Genomic DNA, 20,422 nt, shown 5'->3' with positions numbered 1-20,422 from the left:
GTACCTGCTGCCCAGACTTGGCACAGAAATGAAACCTGTTTTTTATAATTCTGGCATTTTAAAGGCTATACGACAGACAGTTTGTGGAGCTTAAAAGCAATGCCAGGATTTCAGACTCTACACGTATTTGCTTCAAATCTGAGGGTGATTTGGACAAAAGTTGCCCCAAACTGGCTTTGAGTGGCAGTTTACTATTTCCCCTAGGAGATACAGTATACCCAGTACACGAAAGCCCAAATGTCATCCTCCCGCGTCCTGTACTAACTTCTGTACAAACTTCTCTATGCTTCTGCATTATACACATAAGAACTTTCTGGGATGAGGACTTTAGAATTAGAAAATTATTTATATTTTGGTTATTTTTAACTTAATAAATTTCTAGTGCTCCCATGTAGTGTGCTTACACACACACACACACACACACACACACCGTGCACTTTTTTAATGCAGTGTGAGAGGGACACAGATCCTGGCATTCGAGGATCTACCTTCCCCGTGAACCTCACCACCTCAAGTAGAATAAATGTCTTACGGATGATGCAATCCATACCCTCCTCCCCCAAAAGCCCAGACATAAACAAAACTTCCCGGCTGCAGCAAGAGCTGTGCTGAAAGGAATCTGACTTCCATAAAGACCCTTGTAATAAACTCACAATGATCCCGGCCGTCCAGGGGTTCAGGAGGAAGACTGCGCACACTAGAAATGTGCAGGCCAGCACCACGCTGATGGCTAGCAGCAGCCAGTGACGCAGGCTGATGTACTGCTCCCAGAACAGGAAGGGGTAGCCATTGGGGTAGCTGGACAGCCCCAGACTCGTGTAGTTGTTACAGATGACTCTCACTTTTTCTATGGCTTCCACAAAGTCTGAGGTGTCCCGTAGGCCGTTGAGGTAGAAAGGGAACTGAGCGTACTCTATGGGCTCTGCTGCTGGGACTGGAGAGAGGAGACGTCAGGTAAGTGAGGGACCTCGGTGAAGATCCTCCTCATCCCAACCCCACAGACACTGGATATGAAGTAAAGAGAACTTCCCAAAGGTCTACCCATTACCTTTCTACCAACGAAAAGAACAAACAATAAAAGACTCTGGGCCTTTGCAACATTCACAGTTGGTTTAAAAAAAATCTCTCAACATTTGTTTGTGTGCGCGTGTGCACGGATGGGCACACAAGCGGAGGTCAGAAGTTAATCTTAGATGCTGATCTTTCCCTAACTTCCTTGGGAAAAGTCTCTTGCTGTTTGCTGCTGCACATTCAGGGCTGGCTGGCTCTGGCATTCCCCGGAACGTTTCCCATTCCCCTTTCTCCTCTTGCCACGGGCACTAGGATTACCAATACGCTACCACACCCAGCTTCATGTGGGTTCTGGAAATTCAAATCCAGTCTTCATGCTTGTGCGGCAAGCTCGTTACCCATTGAGCCATCTCTCCAGCCTATAATCAACCCTTTGATTTTTATTTGGTAGTGGCGGGGGGGGGGGGGTAGGAGTTGGGTGGGCAGCGGAAGGCCTCTATGATCTGCTCTTTCTTTCTTTCTTTTTTTTAAAAGGCTTTGATTTTATTATCCCAGAAGCAACCACCATTTGTGAGGTCTAAACGCTCTAAGACTTAAAAGTCGAAAATACTTTTTTTGTTCCTACATCAATCTGCTCTCTTCTTGACCATTTATAAGACCCAAATAATTCCAGAGTCAGGCCTTGCAGGAAAAAAAAAATACTACACTTTCTTGTCCTTTCGTGACCCAGCGACTTAAACCTCTACTTCTCTAATGCAATGCTAAGTCTTCAGCAACAAGGGAAGAAATCCTCACACAACAAGCGTTTAGTTACTGCCCTTGTGTGTTCCACACCCTTTGGGGTCATTCAGTTGACTTGCTAAACATGATTTGCCCTATTATAATCTCAACTATAAATTTTCATTAAGACAAGCCTTGGCTGCTTGCCACCAGGCTCTGGGGTTTAGGTACAGGGGAGTTCAGACTGCTGCCTGCCCTGTTTGCAAAAAGGACCCGTCGTCTTCTTTCTCATGTCTTCTCTTGGCCCAATATCCAAGGCATATGCTGCTACTAACATCTCTAACATAAATGCAAATTAAATCCACACAGAGCCACCTTTCAAACCCCAGGCTTAGAGGTGGAGGGAAGAGGGGAGCACTGATGTATACAGACTTTTCCTCTCCGGTTTAAACAGCTCTGAGAGAGCGCAGGTGCTTGGTGGCTTATAGAAATGACCCAACGTGCCAAAAATCCCTTTGACACCGCAGTTGACAGAGTTAAGGTAAACACGCAATCCCCAGCGATAAAACTCGGCAATAGTAAAATAACACTCAACGTGGAGGCGTCCTCAGCTTTCACACAGAACAGCTGGCACCGGGAGAGATGCCTGGAGTTAAAGCTACAAAAGGAGGTTGGAAAGGCTCGCTTCTCAATGTGAGAGTGCAGGGCTGTATTCCATTACACATCCTCATCCGTCTCCCAGAGTCTTAAACTAGGAGAAATATATTGTTCTATTTACACTTTTGAACCCTGGGTAGTGTCAACGGATGAGGCTTTTGCTGAGCTCCAGGCGGTGACTGAAGGAGCCCCTGAGAGCTCCCAGTCTCTCCGAACAGGAGCGCTACTTACTTCTCAGCCTGGTCTCTGGCATGTAGTCAGCTTTGTCGTGCACCCACTCTGGTCTGTGAGGCCGGATGTTGGCCTGGGAGGCAGCGTAAGCTACAGGGTCATTGCTGACCCAAGCGGTCAGGTAGATGTAGAAAGCGCTCGGATTAATGATGCCATCTGCGTCCACCAGACGCTGTTTAGTCAACTACAAAAAAACGGGAAGAACAGAGGTCATTCAGAGCGGACTGTGGGGGTAAACACACTGCTGCCGGGAGAGCGCTGCTTTGTACCCACATTCCCGACAAACAGAATACCCATGCCTCCACAGTGCCCCAGTCCCACAAGAATACCTTTGATGTCTTTCAAAATACACTTATTGGGGGATGCAGTCACCAGTGTGTTTACAGCAAACACACGGTTCCGCAGATGGCCCAGGAATTGGCTGAACCAATTAAATCTGAATGCTAAAAAAGACTGTCTGCAGCCAAGGCGGGGAATGAACAATCTGGAAAAACATATTTATAGGAGGGGCAGGGGGGAAACCTGGCAAGCATCCCTATCCACGTCTGTGTGCAGTTAACCTCTGTTGTTAACACTGAAGGAAATACCACCCAGTAAATGGAGGGAGCTATAAAATAAAACAACATCTGTATAAATTTTGCTAACACAGCCTCTGATGACCTGTGCATTCAAAAAAAAAAAAAAAAAAAAAAAGCCCATTGCCAGAATGGGAAAGACAAAGACGCAAAGCCAGAGTCCTTCTGAGGAACATCACTTCTGCACCCTGGTCAGATTCAGTGGCCACATCTGCTCCCTCTACAGTAGGTCTTGTGGGCTTTGCTTGGGTCAAAGACACGGCGAGACACAGCGTGGATTATATATATGGTAGATACATCAAAAAAATTTCCTGTTTACTTTAGACCCAGGCCTCCTTCCAACGTTTGGTCTTTCTTAACGAATGCCAGTGACAGGAGTTCACAGAGAAAAGAGTGGGGGAACAGAGTGTGGAAGAGACTTGGGGGGGGTGGGGGGGGAGAAGAAAGTAGACGGCAGAGATCTGGATTCAATTAATCCACGGGATCTCTAACAACTGTAGGTCCTCAGACTGTCTCTGGAATTACATAGAACAGCTCCTGGCCTCTACGCATGCAGCGTGTTCTTCTTTCTCCCAAGAGAGGAAATGATAGTGCCTGGCCCCCACTGCAGGCGTCCCATAGGCTTCCTGATCCCTAACTCCAATTCAGTCCTTCCCTGCTATCCTCTCAGGCAGGCAGAGTGCCCTTGTCAGGCCCAACAGCTCATTGCACGCCACTATAAAGCATGCACCAAACTTCGCACCCCACAATGACTCTGAACAATGCACTTTGTAAATCTGTCACCTTTAGTGCTCCGCAAAAGAGAGGGGATAATATGCAGAGCTGACAAGAAGGTCATTAACGAGGTGTTTTCTGCCTAAAGGTATAGAAAGTAAACTATCAAGGGCAAAGAGGCCTGGGTCTCACCCCCGAATCCGGGGCACAAAAGCACCCCTGAACATGCCCGAGGAAACCAAAAGGGATACGCTAGAGTCCGAGTACTTCAAATACAGAATGCCATCAAAAAGGACAGCTTCCATCACACTGTGGGGTGAGCAGCATGGGGAGGATGCTTGCTTCTATGTGTGCTCCCGTTTGCTAATATTCAGGAGCAGCAAGCTGTCTATATTTAGCATCTACTGTTGGGGCCAAGTTGGCCTCAGAAAGCACTAAATAACAAATGCATCCTCAACCACTCTAGGGACTTCTCTTATCTTTTAAACCACCCACCTCTGTTCAAATAATTACTCCCCAGCAAATTCTCTGTCCCATCTCTGAATATAACTGAGACCATTGTACTAATGTATTTTCATATAATACACGTTTCAGTATTAGTCCAGTATGGGTCTGCGCTTCCCATCACTGGGGAAAGTCAGCACTGTATTTTGCTCATTGCTAATTGTGTTAGGGGCAACACCTGTCCCCTCACTTGACAGGCAGGGAAAGGGAAGCCTTCTGGCTAGCTTGAGGTCACATGGCTGGGATGAGAAGACTCACAGCCAGCCCGGGCTTCTTCCTACCATCTCCTATCACTTCAGGTCCTCATGGAACACAAGGTGGGATTACACACTGCCAGCCCAACGTCCACAGGCCAGCTGACCAGCCGTAACTGTTCAGTGTCCTGAAACACGGCAAATACCTGACGAATACCTGACTAATGTCGATGGGCTTGTCTCGGCTGCCAGTCTGCACCAGGAGTTTGTAAGCGAGGACCCCATCATCAGATCCATTTTTATAATTGTTTGGCATGATCCTCCCGGTTTCCCAGTCACTGTCAAATGCATCCTGAAGTCCTACAAACAGAAACATGTGCAACACATTAAAACACAGCCTTGGTCTGGAGGGATTAGGCTGAGGACAGCAGGCAGGGCAGGGGACTTGTCTGCAGTTTTCTCTCACTAAAAGAAGGACTCCTGATCTGCTAGTGAATGAACTGTGGTGCTAACCAATCGATGCTCAGAGGGGAGAATAAAACACACACGCTTTACTTAAACTAAGGAAGGAAAGTCCAAGAACAAGACAGACAGCTTAGAGCTGGCTGTTCTTCCAGAGGATCCAAGTTCAGACCCCAGGACCCACTCTGGAGGGCACACGACTGTCTGTAACTCAAACTCCAGAGGTTAACTGTCTCTTCCTGCCTCTATGGGCACATAATACACACGAATAAAAATAAATCTTTTAAAGAAAACACACAAAAAGAGGGAGAGGAGGACACGGCTGTTCATGCCTTTAATTGCAGCACTCAGGAAGCAGAAAGGCAGGAAGATCTGCGAGTTCAAGACCAACCTGTGAGTCCCAGGACAACCAGGGCTATATAGAGAAACCCTGTCTTCTCCAAAAGAAGGAAAGAAAGAAAGAAAGAAAGAAAGAGAGAGAGAGAAGAGAGAGAGAGAGAGAGAGAGAGAGAGAGAGAGAGAGAGAGAGAGAGAGAAAGGGGGGTCTGCCTGGCCTACACCTCAACTTCACTATGTAGATCAGGCTACCTCAGAACAGAAATCCACCTGCCTCTCAGAGTGCCAGGCTGGCTCAGATCTCTCTCTCTTTCTACTTCCTGTCTACTCCAGCAAAAGAAAGAGAAAGCAAGAGGAAAAGGACACATACCATATACATTAACCATTTCATGCCACACAGGGAGCTATGTCAGGAGTTCCTCACCAAGACGAGAAAAATCTACCCAAAGCAGTAAAATCACATTCAAGCTCCCAACTTGGCTGCCCCTGGGAACACAGCTCTGTCAATCCGATCCATCTGTTTGACTTGTGCAGCTAATACAAGCTGTGGGATCTGCTGCCAGGCTGTGTAAAGATCACAGCCAGCACCTCTTCGCTCTCCTCCTGCTCTCTTCCTCACTGCCACCCTTCCTTTTAAGTGGAGGGGTGTGTGGAGGAGAGGGAGCACAAGGAAATACCTCACAGGGGAAATTTGGATCTGTTTGAGAACAGGAAGCCGCAGGCAGACACAGGGAGGCTCTGTGGGGCTCTGTGAGAACAGATGACAAACCGCAAGCCCTGGGCGGGAAAGAGGGAGCCTTCTGGGCTTGGGGGATGGGCGAGCCCACCAGCTCACCACACACAGCTGGGCTTGGCCGCTGTAATCAAAACCATCATTATGGACCTGACAGTTTGGCTACAGCTGTAAAGAGGTAAGCATGCTGGAAGAGAAGACAGGGCCCTGGTGACCCAGACTTGGAGCTGAGCACTGCCTGGGGGGTATGCTCCCCCACACCCCCACCAGCCTTGCTGCTCACCAGTCACCTCCCAAGTAGACCCCCCAAGTCCCAGTTCCTCAGGAGAGCACTGCCTTAGACACATCTACTCAGAAAGATACATTTTACTCCATCTCAGAACAGGCTTTGGGCGCTACAAAAACTAAAAAAAAAAAACAAAAAAAAACAAACAAAAAAAAAAAACTAAACAACAAAATACACAGTCCGTGAATGCTTAGCCCAGCCAGGTGTTTGGGAATAGGGAGAGGGAAGAGGTGGAGCAGCCCAAGTAACAAAAGCCTCCCTCTAGCATTGTTTATGCTGTGGGCATTGTTTTTAGTTAGTAGGCTGGGTCACCCATGGGCCCTGGGTAGAGGGACCACTGAGGTGACACTCTCTAGTCTCAGACTGCTATTCACAGTAAGATCCACACAGAAAGGCAGCTCCAGCAGATGTTTTATGACCTAAAGCTCTTCCACACCCCCACTATGAAAAAAATAAATAAACAGAGAAGGACAACTTCTCCCCCAACCCCCTACAAGAGTCCTGGTCTGTTTTCCAAGCCAGGAGACCGGAGAGCTTTTATTACTTCAGACTTTTGTGGTCCTCTTGGCTCAGTGTTACTCCAGGCAGTCCACCTACCTTCAGCTGCTAACCTCCCGAGAGAACAATTATCATTCCCATTTTACAGATGAGAGGACTAAGCCTGGTGACAGTCAGAGCTAAGCTCTGAGCCCAGGCAGCCTAAAGCTAGCGGGACTCCACATGTATTACTCATTGTGAAAACCCACTCTGAGTACAGTGTGCTGTTAGAAGTAATTGCAAAACACATGGAAAATACCAGAAGCTTAGCAGCCCAGGTACCAGCAGCATCTGGTGTCAAAGTAGGTAACTGAGAGTACATTTGCAAGGTATATTCAGAGACTTCTGTAATACCTAGGGATCTGCATGTGTGCCCTGCCACCAATTAAGAAAGCATTTTCAATAATGCTGGCCCAATGTGCTCGGACTGCTACAGTCACAAACAGTAAACAGTCACTTCAGTATTTTCTGACTGACCACTGAAAACCTCAACTTCCACAGACTGGACACCAAACGCTTGCCCCTTGGATGACATTTACATTCCAACAGTTTACAGCAAAACCTTCATTTCAGCTGCAGTTCTCTCACTAAAAACACTTTACATGGAAAATTATTTCCAGTCTAGGCTAAGGAAATTACCCAAATATATAAGCTCCTAGAAGTGAAACGATGATGTATTTCGTTCATGTAATTCAGTATGAATAAAAAATGAACACCCCCATCTACATGAAGCATGGATGTCCTGTGAGAGTGCGGGATATTATTTCTCAAGGAGAGAGTGCTGTCCTGGGTTCTAACCCAGGACTGACTTTCAAAAGGGCCTAGATTAGCCATTAAGTATTTTTTAGTACAAAGTAACTATTGGAGTGTTGACAAAGATCAGGGCACAGTGTAACGGATTTCAAAACTACACACAAGTATTTGGAAGGAATGTTCAAAGACCCAAGTAACCACTGACTAGGCCTAAATAATGTCTCTGCAGGGTAAAAGCCCTGGTGTCTGTGACCAGTGCTTTGTAGGACCCTGAAGGCATCACAGTTCCACGACTGCATGGGAGTCTACCATTTTAGCATGCATGGGCACAGCAGTCTGGCTAGGCGCTGTTTGCTTAGCAACCAAAATGCAGCTCAAATATACAGATACCTACACATCTGAATGTTTTGGGTCTTACAAGAGGTGAAACTATAGACTAATATTGTCTTTAAAAGGGTGTCCCTCAAACTGCCTCTGCTTACCCTTTCCAACTTTGGCCTACCTCACCAAAGGGAAGGAAGACACAGGAAAGCACACTCTCCTCTACTCAGCACAGCAGACTTCTTTGTCATTTGTGGCAAGTTATTTGCATGTCTTTGGTCAATGCTGGAGGGTGGGGGGGGTGTCGAAAAGCAGAGACTCCCTCAATTGTTTGGCTCTTTGTTAATTCACTACTTAAAAAACAATGCCTTGAGGACCAAGAGTAAGAAAATAAAATGTTGAGTGAATTCCAACATTTTAAAGTCATGCTTTCTCCACCATTCCCCAAAGTTGTACCTGGTACACCTATAAGAGCAAAGTTTTAGTCACCGCTCAACACCAATTCCTGTCAAATCAAGTTGTTTATCTCCTAATGCAAACTCAAAGGGAAACTGGCTGTCTGGGTTTTATATACAGAGTACTTACTGACTTAAGGCAAAAAGAGGGGACTTAAATATGTGTTTAAAACAAGCCTAATTAGGTGGGAAATTAAGACAGCCACTGGGATTAATGTAAGTCAACGGATCCTGGAGTCAGAATCATGTGGGTGCTCCAATAAAAGCAATTTTGCTTGAATGGTGTGGATAATGGTCCTGATTGTCCTACTGTGATTTGTGGATGTCAACATGAACAGATGTTTTGGGAACCAATGAACGCCATTCATATTCAGTCAGTTTGTAATTACAGGTTACAGACCATTTTCCCTCCCCCCACGCCCCCAGCTGACTAACATTTCCTAGAGATGTGTCTAGGATGGTAAAAGGTGCTTGTCACCAAACCGGATGAGTTCGATCTCCAGGACCCACACGGTGGAAAGAAGAAAGTTGTCTTTGGGTCTCAATATGCATACTATGGCGCACACACACAAATGTATGTGTGTGTGTGTGTGTGTGTGTGTGTGTGTGTGTGGATTTGCCCCTTCGTGAAACGACAGGATGTGTAGCTAAGCATTTTTAAGTTCATCGCCAAATGGGAGGGTGGCCCGTATGAAGCTCTTTGGAAGTCAATGGTGTCCAGGGTCATTTTAGTGTTGGACGCTGACACACGGAGGCCTGGGGAGAGCAAGCCATCTCTATACCTTCCACTCAAATTTGCTATGAAACCAAAGTGTATGAGTGAAAAATTTAAAAGATGGTCGAAACACACAACGGCTGAACCAAAATCCGCTGCTACAATAGGCTGTAATTTAGCAGGCAGCTCAGAAATCCCAAATACTCTAATTTCACTTGGCCACCAAACCAGCTGCCACTCAGAGGAAAACAGCAACAGAAGCACCCAGGTTCCCTCTTTCCAAGTATCTTTCCCCACTGTGTGTTCATAAATGAGTTAACAGGCTCTTGCTCAAATAGTTACAAAAAGCCAGAGCTGGGAGGTTGCCAGGGAAGTGGGCTTCATATAAAACAAGACTGGAGAGGCACTCAGCATTTACGAGCACTTGCAGAGGACCTGGGTTTGGTTCACAACCATCCATACTTAAAACTTCCAGTCCCAAGGAATCCAATGCCTTCTTCTGAACTCAGGCACCAGGCACTTAAGTGATGCACATACATACATACATATACACAGGCAAAACACACACACACACACACACACACACACACAGTATATCTTAAAAAACTAGCTGGGTGCAGTGGCGCTGGCCTGTAATCCCAGCACTCAGGAGGCAAGGCAGAGGCAGGAGGATCTCTGAGAGTTTGAGGCTAGAGTGGTCTACAGAATAAGTTCTAGGACAACCGGGGCTATACAGGGAAACCATGAAACCCATGCTGCTCCGTTACAAGGCCACACCTTCATATGGTGGCCAGAAGGGAATCCCAGAAGTAAGAGCCAAGAAGGACAGAAATGTGTAGAGCAAAGGCCGCCTGCCACAGCCCTACCTTGGAGCCAGTCTCTAAAGTAATGCAGCCACATTTGGGGAAGTTGCTTGTTCTCCTCCAGCATGACATACTTCACACTGCTGAAACTCTTATGAAGGTCGTAAAGCAGGTGTTGGATATTTGGGTAGTCTGCTTTCTGGGTGACTATATACATGTTGTAGAAAGAGAAGTACTTGAACTGGGCAGCTATGAAGTCATATTCTCTGGTTTCCCGGGGGACAATGTCCGTGAGGTCCAGCCCGTCTCTCACTCGGGTGGTCCCATAAAGGCTGACGCCCAGCAAGCCCAGGAAAAGAAGGATTACCACAACCTGTAACAGACAAAGGAGCGCTGGGTGAGACCCAGAAGAACATTCCCCAGACGGGTGGTACCAACTGACTTCTTTATTCCTTTTTACATTAACAGCCCAAGCTGAGCATGGCAGATTAAGTAGTCAGTCTCCCAGAGGGAAAACCATAAAGCCACACTAAATCTTCTTTTTACGTGATCTCACGAAGAAGAAGAAACTTGTTTACAAAGCGAGGAGCTTGTTTAGATTTGTATTAATATCCGCTACGTGGAACCTGGGCTTTGCAGTCCGACTCTGGCGGACCTGTCCCATAGCACACATGCATGCACGTGGTGATAGGGCAGGAAGCCACACATGGCAGAGGGTTACCTTGGCTTTGGGTCTCAAGAGGAAAGGAGCGTAGTGCTTCTCTGCAAACGAAGAAAGTGTCCACTTGGTGCAGGGGGGCTCAAGGCAGTGGAGGCTGGAGTCAGAGAATTGAGAAAGCAGGTCCCGGGTGGAACTGGTGCTCTCAGGGCTCTGACAGCTGAGGGTGTCCTGGGTGATGGTGACAGGCTGTACAGAGATCTCAGAGCGCGGCTCGGCGGTGGTGTAGTAGACGTGTGTGTGAGGGTCATATTCTGTGCGGAGCTGAACGGTGGACTGCATGGTGATGTGGGTTTCATGGGCGAAGCTGTGGCTGCTGTACGGGGGTGGGGGGCTGTACCGGGTGTTACTATGAGGCTCTGTGTAGGCCTGCGGTTCAACTTGAATCACCCGGCTGACACAGGGGCTGAAAGACAAAAGATGAATGCACTGTAGTGTGTGGCACAGACATCACCTGGGGTATAGATGGAGGAGAGAGGGCTTGCATTTCTGCTGAAGACTAATGCTACCCATTGACATCACTGACTTAGCTCTGCAGGCATCACCTAACTGCTCTGTACGGAGACACAATCAAGCCCAAACCAAGGACAAGGAGTAGCTGATCCTGAAATGACCATAAACCCCTTCAAAGCACAATGCCAAAGAACAAAAAGAACTAAAGACAAAAATCCATCACCCTGCATGTGTTCTAAACAAGTAGTTTTCAGCATTGCTCTGCTCCCAACACCCACCAAACAGTCCACTGACGAACAGACACAGGTTTATGATGGAGAAAAATGACCGCATGCAGCAGAATCTCTAGGAGATGTTTCTGGGCAAAATCAGGTGTGGCACGGGGAAAGTGTGGGGGCTCACGTGTGTCCCAGAGCCCTCTGTCTAATACCTTTACCTAACCCCATCACACTAACCCAAACCCTATTATTAGCTACATTCCCTTTGGAAAGTTTCTCTAAACAGTCTTTCTAACCCTAACCCAAAGACTAAAGGCCCCAGGCACCTGAAAATGTACCTTGTGAAACAGCAGAAAATATCCAATCTTCTGTCCTCACGTCTGTATAAATCCATGCTGAGAATTGCAGGGAAAATGAGTAGAACCATGGCAAAATTGAATACCACCACCACAGCAGCCTGGAGCAGAAAAACAATAGATGTCACCAACATGCTTCCTAGTCAGCTTGTTGCTTTGTAAGCAAAGATCGCTTTTAAAAAATTATTTATGTGTACGAGGGTTTGCGGGAAAAGTACGTGCATCGTGCACACAACAGTGCCCTATGGGTCCAGAAGAGGGCGTCAGATCCCTGGGATCGTAAACAGTTATGAGCTGGCATGTGGTACTGTGAACAGAACCTGGGTCCTCTGGAAGAGCAGGACCATGCTCTTAACCACTGGGGCGTCTCTCCAGCACCCTATATAAAGGTATTCTGAACAGTATTCTCTTACCACTCTACTGCTTCCGAGCTGGCAGACAGTAGAGGGTGGGCAGCAGACAGTAGACTCTCCCACCATTAGAAGCTACACAGGTTGGAGTAAAACCAGTACAGACTTACTAACCTGACTAAGCTACCTCTCTACAAAGCCAGGCACAGAAAGGACTTGGAATGTTTTACTCAAAAAAACGAAAACAATCATTTTCCTTGTAGAATGTGTCTAGGAGATCCCACAATACTGACTAATATAATCTGTGTATAAAGTAGACCAGGTCTATCAAAGTGTCACCTTTAAAAAAATGAAATAAAAATTTCACATGTGTCCCCCTGAGGTTTTTAATAGGCACATTCCAAATAGCCCCAGGAGCAGCTCGTGGGGTGTGTTAGTGAGTAACGGCCAAGGTCAAGGAGAGTTAAGCAGAAAGAAATTCCAGTGTGTGATTATAGCCTGTAGAATAAATAAGTACGAATTCAAAAGCCGCTCCATAACCTAGAATAAACACAGGGCTAGGTTCTGCAGCACTTGGGCAAATCTCCTGCTGACCTAGTAAAAATTGCAAAATTGGGCTGTTATTAGGCAAAGCCGACAGGACATCCAAGGGCAGTCCTGTTCTGAGAAGAAAAATTGAAGGAGAATGTTAAATAGCCAAGATAATCAGAAATTCATTTAAAAAGTAAAGCCTCCTAGTAAAGCTCCCGAAAGGCAGCCTCTGAGAACTTCACGAAATAGGAAGATGGATTGGGGTAAGGAATGGGAGCCTAGCCATCACTGGTACCAAAAGTTAAAAACGAAGAGACACTTCACAAAGGGCGTTTTGAAGGAAGTGTGGGTTTATGTTCCAGGTGAAACAGCAAGCCAGGAGAGATGCCCTTCAATAAAGAGTCCCCTGTTAGGTCTACAAAGCCATAAAATAGCCAAGTCTTCTACATACCCCAACTCCTTTCCTCAGGTGATTGTAAAAGGACCTCATTAATTTTCACCAAACAGGTTAACTACAGCTCGAACGCATGTGCAGGACTCTGAAGGCTTCCTTATGAAGGAGCACATAAGTGTGGGAAGTTCCTGCCGGCACTGAGACTGGAACACTATTTAGGACACACATTCCCTTCTCTTTACAGACCAGCACTGTGAGGTTTCCCAGTCAATTAGATTCAAATGGAGGCTTGATACAAGGTCTTCATCTTAACTGGGTTGGAAGCTCTTCTTAGGGGGGGGCTGGTGACTTCCAGAAATGGTATACTCACACTAGGTATGAACTGCCAACCAACTAGATGTAGGGAATGCTGGGAGGAATAAGAATAAGAATAAAAGCCAGGTGGTGGTGATGCATGCCTGGAGGTAGAAGCAGGTGGATCTGAGTTTGAGGCCAGCCTGGTCTACAGAGTGAGTTCCAGGATAACCAGGGCAACAAAGAAAAAATAGCTTGTCTCCAAAAACAAGACAAAAAACAAAACAAAACAAAAAAGAGTCCAGGAGATTTTTCCATGAAGACAGTCATACTGGGGGCTGAATCCTATTAGTTTTTTATTTCCAGTGATGTTTAAAGCTCAGGTGCAGGATACAGAGATTAAACCCTAGGTATCTCTGGAGGGCAGTGACTCCTAAGCTGCTAAGCTTCAAAAGCGTGTAAGTAGCACGAGCTGCCACAGCAATACAAGCTTTCTACAGGGGCTCCTCAGAAAGTCTGACAGGCAGCTATTCTTGCTCATAGACAGAAGCAGTGGAGGGATGAGGGACACCATCAATGTCCCCTCTAACCTATATTCTGACAATATGTTACATATTTAGGGGGAACCATTTTGTGCAAAGAAAATGAATGTTGATATCCTCCATGGATGTGAAAACCTTAAAAGCAACCAGCAAGGATTTCTCAAGTAAGGCAGAATGGTCTCTGCAAAGGAAAACAGTTAAGTCAGAGTCTGGGGGGAATGACCTTGGCTATGGATTGGTTCTAATTACTCTGCTTAGAAAAGCCATCCCCAGGCTGGAGAGATGGCTGAGAGAAATTAAGAGTACTGGCTGCTCTTCCAGAGGTCCTGAGTGCAACTCCCAACAACATGGTGGTTCACAACCATCTGTAATGGTATCTGATGCCCTGGTCTAGTGAGTCTGAAGACAGCTAGCTACACTGTACTCATATACATTAAATAAATAAAAATTTAAGAAAAAAGAAAAAGAAAAAGGAGTAAGAAGAGCCATCCTCATCATCCACAGTGGCCCAGCAGAGACAGCTATAGCAGGATCCTAGCCTAAAAAAACCTTTTACTGGGTGGGTAAAGGTGTAGTTTAGTGGTAGAATACTCTTTTTGTGGGGTTCTGGGTTTGAATGCCCCTGCCACAAACAGAAAGGGGTGGGGGAATAGGGAGATGACTCAGTAGGTAAGAGCAGTCACTTTGAAAACCTGAGGAAGAGAGTTCAAATTTTGTTGTGTAACAGTTTCTTCCAAGACTGCAACATTGTATCCTACAGGAAGCTCTTTAAACAGAAAGTCCCTGAAACTGACCAGCACAACCAGGCTGCCAAGAAGACTTTCAGACAAGCTGAGCTGCAAAGAAGTCTAAGATCAGACCAGCTACCTGGAAGAAGCAGAAGCCAGCAGAGACACTCCAACTTGTTGAGCTGCCTGCAGGCTATGTATGCAGTGTCCTCTAGGTTCCCACTTTTGTGAGCTCTCATGAATGTTGGGGTAGGCTTTGACAATGCAGCTGTCTTTGAGTCATTGCTGCTCCTGTAAATAGCCCCTCACCCATACTCCCATAAGTAAACCCAATAAAAACCGCTGGTTCACCATGTTGGGCTTTGGTGGTATCCATACTTTGTTCTGTCATAGGTTTCCTGTGGGCTGTGGGTAGATGTGTGTGCTGCATCTTCCCAGGAAAAGTTTTGAATACAACCAATTCCCAGCATCCACACACAAAGCTAAATGGTTCTCTGCTTCTCATATTTATAATCCCAGCACTGAGGTGGAGACAGGAAGTTACCAGGAGCTTACTGGCCAGCCTGCCCAGGTAGCTGAAAAGCTTCCGGTTCAGTGAAAGACCCTTTCTCAAGTCAGAAAGCAATGGAGGATCAGACCTAATGTCCTGCTCCGGCATCTGCACACAAGCATATGCTCACACATTCATATTCTCTCTCTCTCTCTCTCTCTCTCTCTCTCTCTCTCTCTCCCCTCCCCCCCCTACACACACACACACACACACACACACACACACACACACACACACACACACAGAGAGAGAGAGAGAGAGAGAGAGAGAGAGAGAGAGAGAGAGAGAGATTGAGATTGATTTAAAAAGCAGCCCTTGATCATTAGAATGGGTAAAGGTCTTGGTTTGGGGGTTTTCACTGAGGAACTGACACCACAGTGAAGGCTGATCAGGAGACTGAAGATATTTAAGAGCAGGAACCCTATGATTTGAATCAGGGTAAAAATAAAATCTCTAAAGTTTCACAAGGAAAAATATAAATGTTACAGGTTTCATTACAGCACAGGATCTCTCTGGATGCTCTGACAGACCCCCAAAATACAAAGAACTCATTTGTCTCTGTAAGATGCTTACCTTGGGAGAACTTAGCGTACTGGATTTTCTAAAAGGCTATCCTCAGGGAAAACTCAACGTAGCTTTCAGAGACCACACGGTGGCATACCAATAAGGGAGGAGAGTTTGCCTTGATGAACCATCAGTACTGAGTGGAGAGGAGAGAGAGAATGAGGGAAAGAAGACGTGTGTGTGAGCTGACAGAGCAGAGCAGGGAGCGCACAGCAAGGGGACAGGCAGTGGAAAGGACAGCATGAACAGAGAGGGTCCTAATTATTAAAAGACTCCAGGACCATCGCCATTCTGGAGTCAGCTGCACGCAAACAAGAGCAGACACAGGAAGAACATGCAGCAGATGTATGCCTGTGCAAAACAGCCTCCCGAAACACCGGTGCTACCACCAACGCCACAGTGGACATCTTTCCCTTACTTTTGCTATTACAAAACACAGGGCTACTTTCATTGGCTACTTTCATTTCCTCCGGTCTCTGTCCCGGAGCAGATTTGACTTCATCCATTAACCTACTCCAATCTCTGTTTTCAAGCTTCTTTCTGATACTTCTTTCCTCCCCAGCAGTTGGTGCTCCTCTCATAGTCTCAGAGCTTACCCTAAATGTTAAGGAGGGCTTGTTTCTACTAAGTAACAAATGTTACTTAGAATATACACTTAGAAAAATAAGTATCAAATGTTACTTAAGAATATAAATAGGGGGCTGGAGAGGTGGCTCAGCAGTCAAGAGCACTGACTGTTCTTCCAGACGTCCCAAGTTCAAATCCCAGTAACCACATGGTGGCTCACAACCATCTGTAAGAGATCTGATGCTCTCTTCTGGTGTGTCTGAACAGCTACAGCATACTCATAATACATAAATAAATCTTAAAAATATATAAATAGGAACACAAGGCATCACTTGTCACCTTTGCTTCCTGGTCATAGTTCTTAGCACCTGAGCAGGCAGCACAGAGGAGTACAAACTTGACAACAGTTTTGTACAAATACATCAAAGCGATTTCTTCAAGCAGCTGGCTGTCTCATGAATTGTAGATCCTACTCTTAGAAAAATGGAAGAGATAAATGCTCCCTTCGGCTGTAGCTTTAAAAACTTGATATTAATCTCCAATTACCTTCCACTGTGTCATCAACTACATGAGAGCCTGCTTCCTCTGCCACAGTGACCACTCTGGCTTGCTATGGACTACCACACCTACCCGGTATGGCCTGCCCTGCTCCTCTCACACCTAGGAACAGACTCTTCAGGCTGAGTGCCTGGGTGTGAGAGGACCTGGCTGGGAGGAATCAGGCAGAGCAGTGAGGCCAGCAACACAGCCTTTGCACATGGTGAAGGGCAGACACTCTAAGCTTGCGTAAACATCCTAAGTAATGAGTAAGGAACCAAGGTAGAGGAGAGAATGATGCAAAGGCCAACATAGGAAAAGGCATTGGCGGACATGGACCACCGAGAGATGCTCCTGCAGGATATAGCCAAGTGGCCGACATACCATCATACAGTGTGAGTGACAGTAACTGTCAGGCTCAGGGTTCAAGCAACACCAGTAGGGGTCTTCTAAGGCCTTGAGATGGGGTTGGAGCTGTTTAGGGAAGGGAGATATGAGGTGACTGGAAGGGGAGTAGTCTAGAAGTAGGGGCCAGCCAAAGAGGACTTTAAGGAGTATCCTTGGGCCGGCTGACCTAAACTGCACAGTGCAATTCCACAAGTTAACAGCTTTTTGGATAAAGTCTAAGAAGGCAAAGAACCCTGGAACCTGTTTTTGGAAGGAGTGCCAAGGTCATGCCTTGAAGCACCCGCGTAGCAGCGCCGAGACCCAAACGCTGCTGCCATGCACTTGATTTGTAACCTAAGTGCTGAACTCGAGTAAAGCAGAGCAAAGATGCCAAACAGCCAAGCCACGGGGATCTGCCCACCATAAACTCACCTGGAGGGAGAACGCTCGCAGTGCAGGAATAGGGATTAATGCAGCCATGAAGAAGGCAGTGACATTGCTGATGGAGGTGAGGGCCACGCTGGCTCCCGTGCGCTTGAGGCACTCCCCAGTCCTGTCCTGGGGATGACAAACCACAGTGCTGAGGGCTGTAGTGTGTACCAGCTGCCCCTTAAAGCACACTGTGGCGGTTTCTAATACTTGGCTTTACCATGTCTAAGGAACAGGGGAAAGTCCCAACCACCTTGACCCCAACACCAGGTCCTTGTCGGTTCCTCGCTCATGGTCACCTGCTCCTCATGGTTACCATCTCCCCAAGCAGAAAGCTCAAGATAATGATGATTTAAATGCAAATTCATAGCCAAAGAAAACCACGGAAGCAAATGTGGGTTTTGGGAAGAGGTGGCACAGGAGCATGAGATAACCTGCCAAGGCACCCATATTTCCACAGGCACCCTAAATGGGGCTCTCGATATCTCTCATAGTAACACATCGTTTGACTTAGGACCGACCAGACGGTGGCAAAAACTACAGGACAAACACTAAGGAAACGAGTGGGCTTTCATCACATCTCCCAAATATCATGCTTTTCCCTGCTGTTACCTCAAATGGAATCCTCTTATTCTGTCCCGTTTCACTGAATGCATGGGCCAGGAGAAAGACGTCGTCCACACCAACACCAAGGGCAAGAAATGGCAAAACCTATGGAAACATAGGCAATGACAGCGTTAGCCATAAGATCACAGAGGGAAACACTGAGGCCAGTGCCCTGCAAGTGCCAATGGGGAGCTTATGCCAATTTGGTAGATAAGCTACTTATCTGTTGGCTTTTATCCACAAAAACCTTCCAGTTATGACTCAGAGATGTTCTTATAAGCTCCTATTTCTGAGGTCCAGGTACAAAAACTTGTTTTAGAATTAAAAGTGAAAAGCTAGCTAACTCATACCTAAAGCTCTAGCTTCTGGCGAGCCCTGAACCGGCATCAGTGAGAAACACTGAAAATTTAAGATTGTACCTTCTTGTAGACTGGGCCTAGTCACCTTTGTTTTCAAGGATACTTACACCTATTAGAGTTTGGGAGTCAGGGTTTGAGTAAATGATATAAACTACTCTAAGCGAATGTCTCTATCTACCAAGAACAACCCTTGGGGGAGGAGGAGCATTATTAATGTATGTGTATATGTACAAGATGTGTGTGCGGGCATATGCTGCCACACGGCTCTACAAAGGTCAGAGGTCAATTTGGTAGAGTCCTTTCTTTCTACCTTTATGTGGGCTCTAAAAGATTGAACTCAAAATACCAGGTTTACATGGCAAGTGCCTTTACCCCACTGGCCCATTTCACTAGCTCCTTCAGGCTTTTAGCCCATAGACCAGATGGGTCTACTGCCCCCTCTTTTCCCTCACAGAAAAGCTTTAACAGACTTTTTAGGTAAGATAGACAAAAAGGGGCCAGCAGGCCAGGAAAGGTATTGGCCAGAGGGCAGCAATGAATGGCCCCTGAAGTACCTGAGTTGTTGCAGCATTAAAGGAAATGCCAATCAAGGAGCAGAGGCCCAATCCTGCAGCCACTGACAGTGCAACCAACAGGACACCAGCCAACCCCACGGCACCCTGGGACTTGGAGCAGTCCCAGCGCAGCATGGTTAAACAGGCATAGGCAAGCTGCAAGCAGAACAATTGGGGGAGGGGGACAAAGGGGATAAGAGAGAGAAGGAAGGGGAGGGACATAAAACAAGAGCCAAACATCAGAGTGTGTAATGATTCTAACGTTTCTCCCACCCATCACCCCATATCCAAAGGCAGAACAACCTATCAATCCCAACAAAACTTTACACTATGAACACCACACAACAGGGTGGGGACCTCTTTTAAAATCCTTCCTAGGCTGAGCTGTCTCTGTCTTGGGCATACTTTTATGTTGGGGGTAGTTAAAAACCAGGTACTGTCAAAGTAAAATTACAAACATGGGAGCCCAGAATTACCATCAGTAGGTAGCCACTGGCCACTCGGATGACACTGACATCAGAGAAGGATTTTAGGATGTCGTCCAGGGTCGTGGTGGTGAAGGAAAGCACCTTTTGAGTGGAGTTTGGGGCAACACTTTGATGAACCACCTGTGGTCACAAGACAAAGCTAAATTCCCAGAAGGAACCAAAGCATCAAGAGCACAGACTGGGGGAACACCACCATGTACCTCACACAGCTTGCTGATACATCAACACAGGATCCCATGTAACACAGTATTCTACTTTGTAACTCTAAGGTACCCTCTCTACCCCACAGCCAGAAGATTGTTCCTTTAATCCAAAACAACTCATTCTTATAAACTTCACCTCCCCCCACTTCATTTGCTGGCCACTTTCAAAAGGTCACAGGCAGCTCCATAGAGGTCACTGCTTGGGAAACAAAGGCCAGCCTCCTGTCACATGACCTGACCAAGGGGCCTGCAGCTGTGAATAGATTCTGTTTTGCTAATGTTTTCCAGACACCTTTTCTTGTTCACGCAGTGTGGGTCCTCCACCCCCCCACCCCCCTTGCACTGCTATGCCTGAGCTCTGAGGTTCACGATAGTTACTAGACATGTTTCAGGGAACCCCAGCTAAGAATGAGTGTCTCTTCAGTAACTACTCCCAAGACTTTCAATGACTATATAAAGAAAAATCAAGCTTGTATCTCATGCAGTGCTCAGAATTAAAATTTGTATTGAAAATTAACCTGATGGAGGCTTGGTTCAGTGGTATAATCCCTGCAATCAGAAGGCTGAGGCAGGAGGACAGCAGCTTT

At 46.5% G+C, this 20,422-nt stretch overlaps 1 protein-coding gene across 5 annotated transcripts in view; it reads right to left on the bottom strand.

Annotated features, from left to right (window-relative positions):
* Positions 1–20,422, bottom strand: part of Ptch1 (patched 1) — a 65,027-nt gene that overhangs the window by 12,924 nt on the left and 31,681 nt on the right. For 4 of the 5 annotated variants that reach the window (NM_001389256.1, NM_053566.3, XM_087591633.1 and 1 more), the window contains 10 exons: positions 19,621–19,752; positions 19,145–19,300; positions 18,238–18,336; positions 17,629–17,754; positions 11,735–11,853; positions 10,729–11,131; positions 10,071–10,380; positions 4,824–4,966; positions 2,620–2,803; positions 654–934 (listed from right to left, as the gene is read on the bottom strand). In NM_001389256.1, coding sequence (NP_001376185.1) covers positions 654–934; positions 2,620–2,803; positions 4,824–4,966; positions 10,071–10,380; positions 10,729–11,131; positions 11,735–11,853; positions 17,629–17,754; positions 18,238–18,336; positions 19,145–19,300; positions 19,621–19,752 — 1,953 coding nt within the window. Of the gene's footprint in view, positions 1–653; positions 935–2,619; positions 2,804–4,823; positions 4,967–10,070; positions 10,381–10,728; positions 11,132–11,734; positions 11,854–15,714; positions 15,842–17,628; positions 17,755–18,237; positions 18,337–19,144; positions 19,301–19,620; positions 19,753–20,422 lie in introns of those variants that run through there. The other variant, XM_087591634.1, reaches the window with a different exon arrangement.

The sequence above is a fragment of the Rattus norvegicus genome, chromosome 17 (genome assembly GCF_021556685.1).
Source record: "Rattus norvegicus strain SHRSP/BbbUtx chromosome 17, alternate assembly SHRSP_T2T, whole genome shotgun sequence".
Lineage (NCBI taxonomy): Eukaryota > Metazoa > Chordata > Mammalia > Rodentia > Muridae > Rattus > Rattus norvegicus.
The sequence above is the reverse complement of the archived record's forward strand: the minus strand, read 5'-3'. Positions and strand labels throughout refer to the sequence as shown.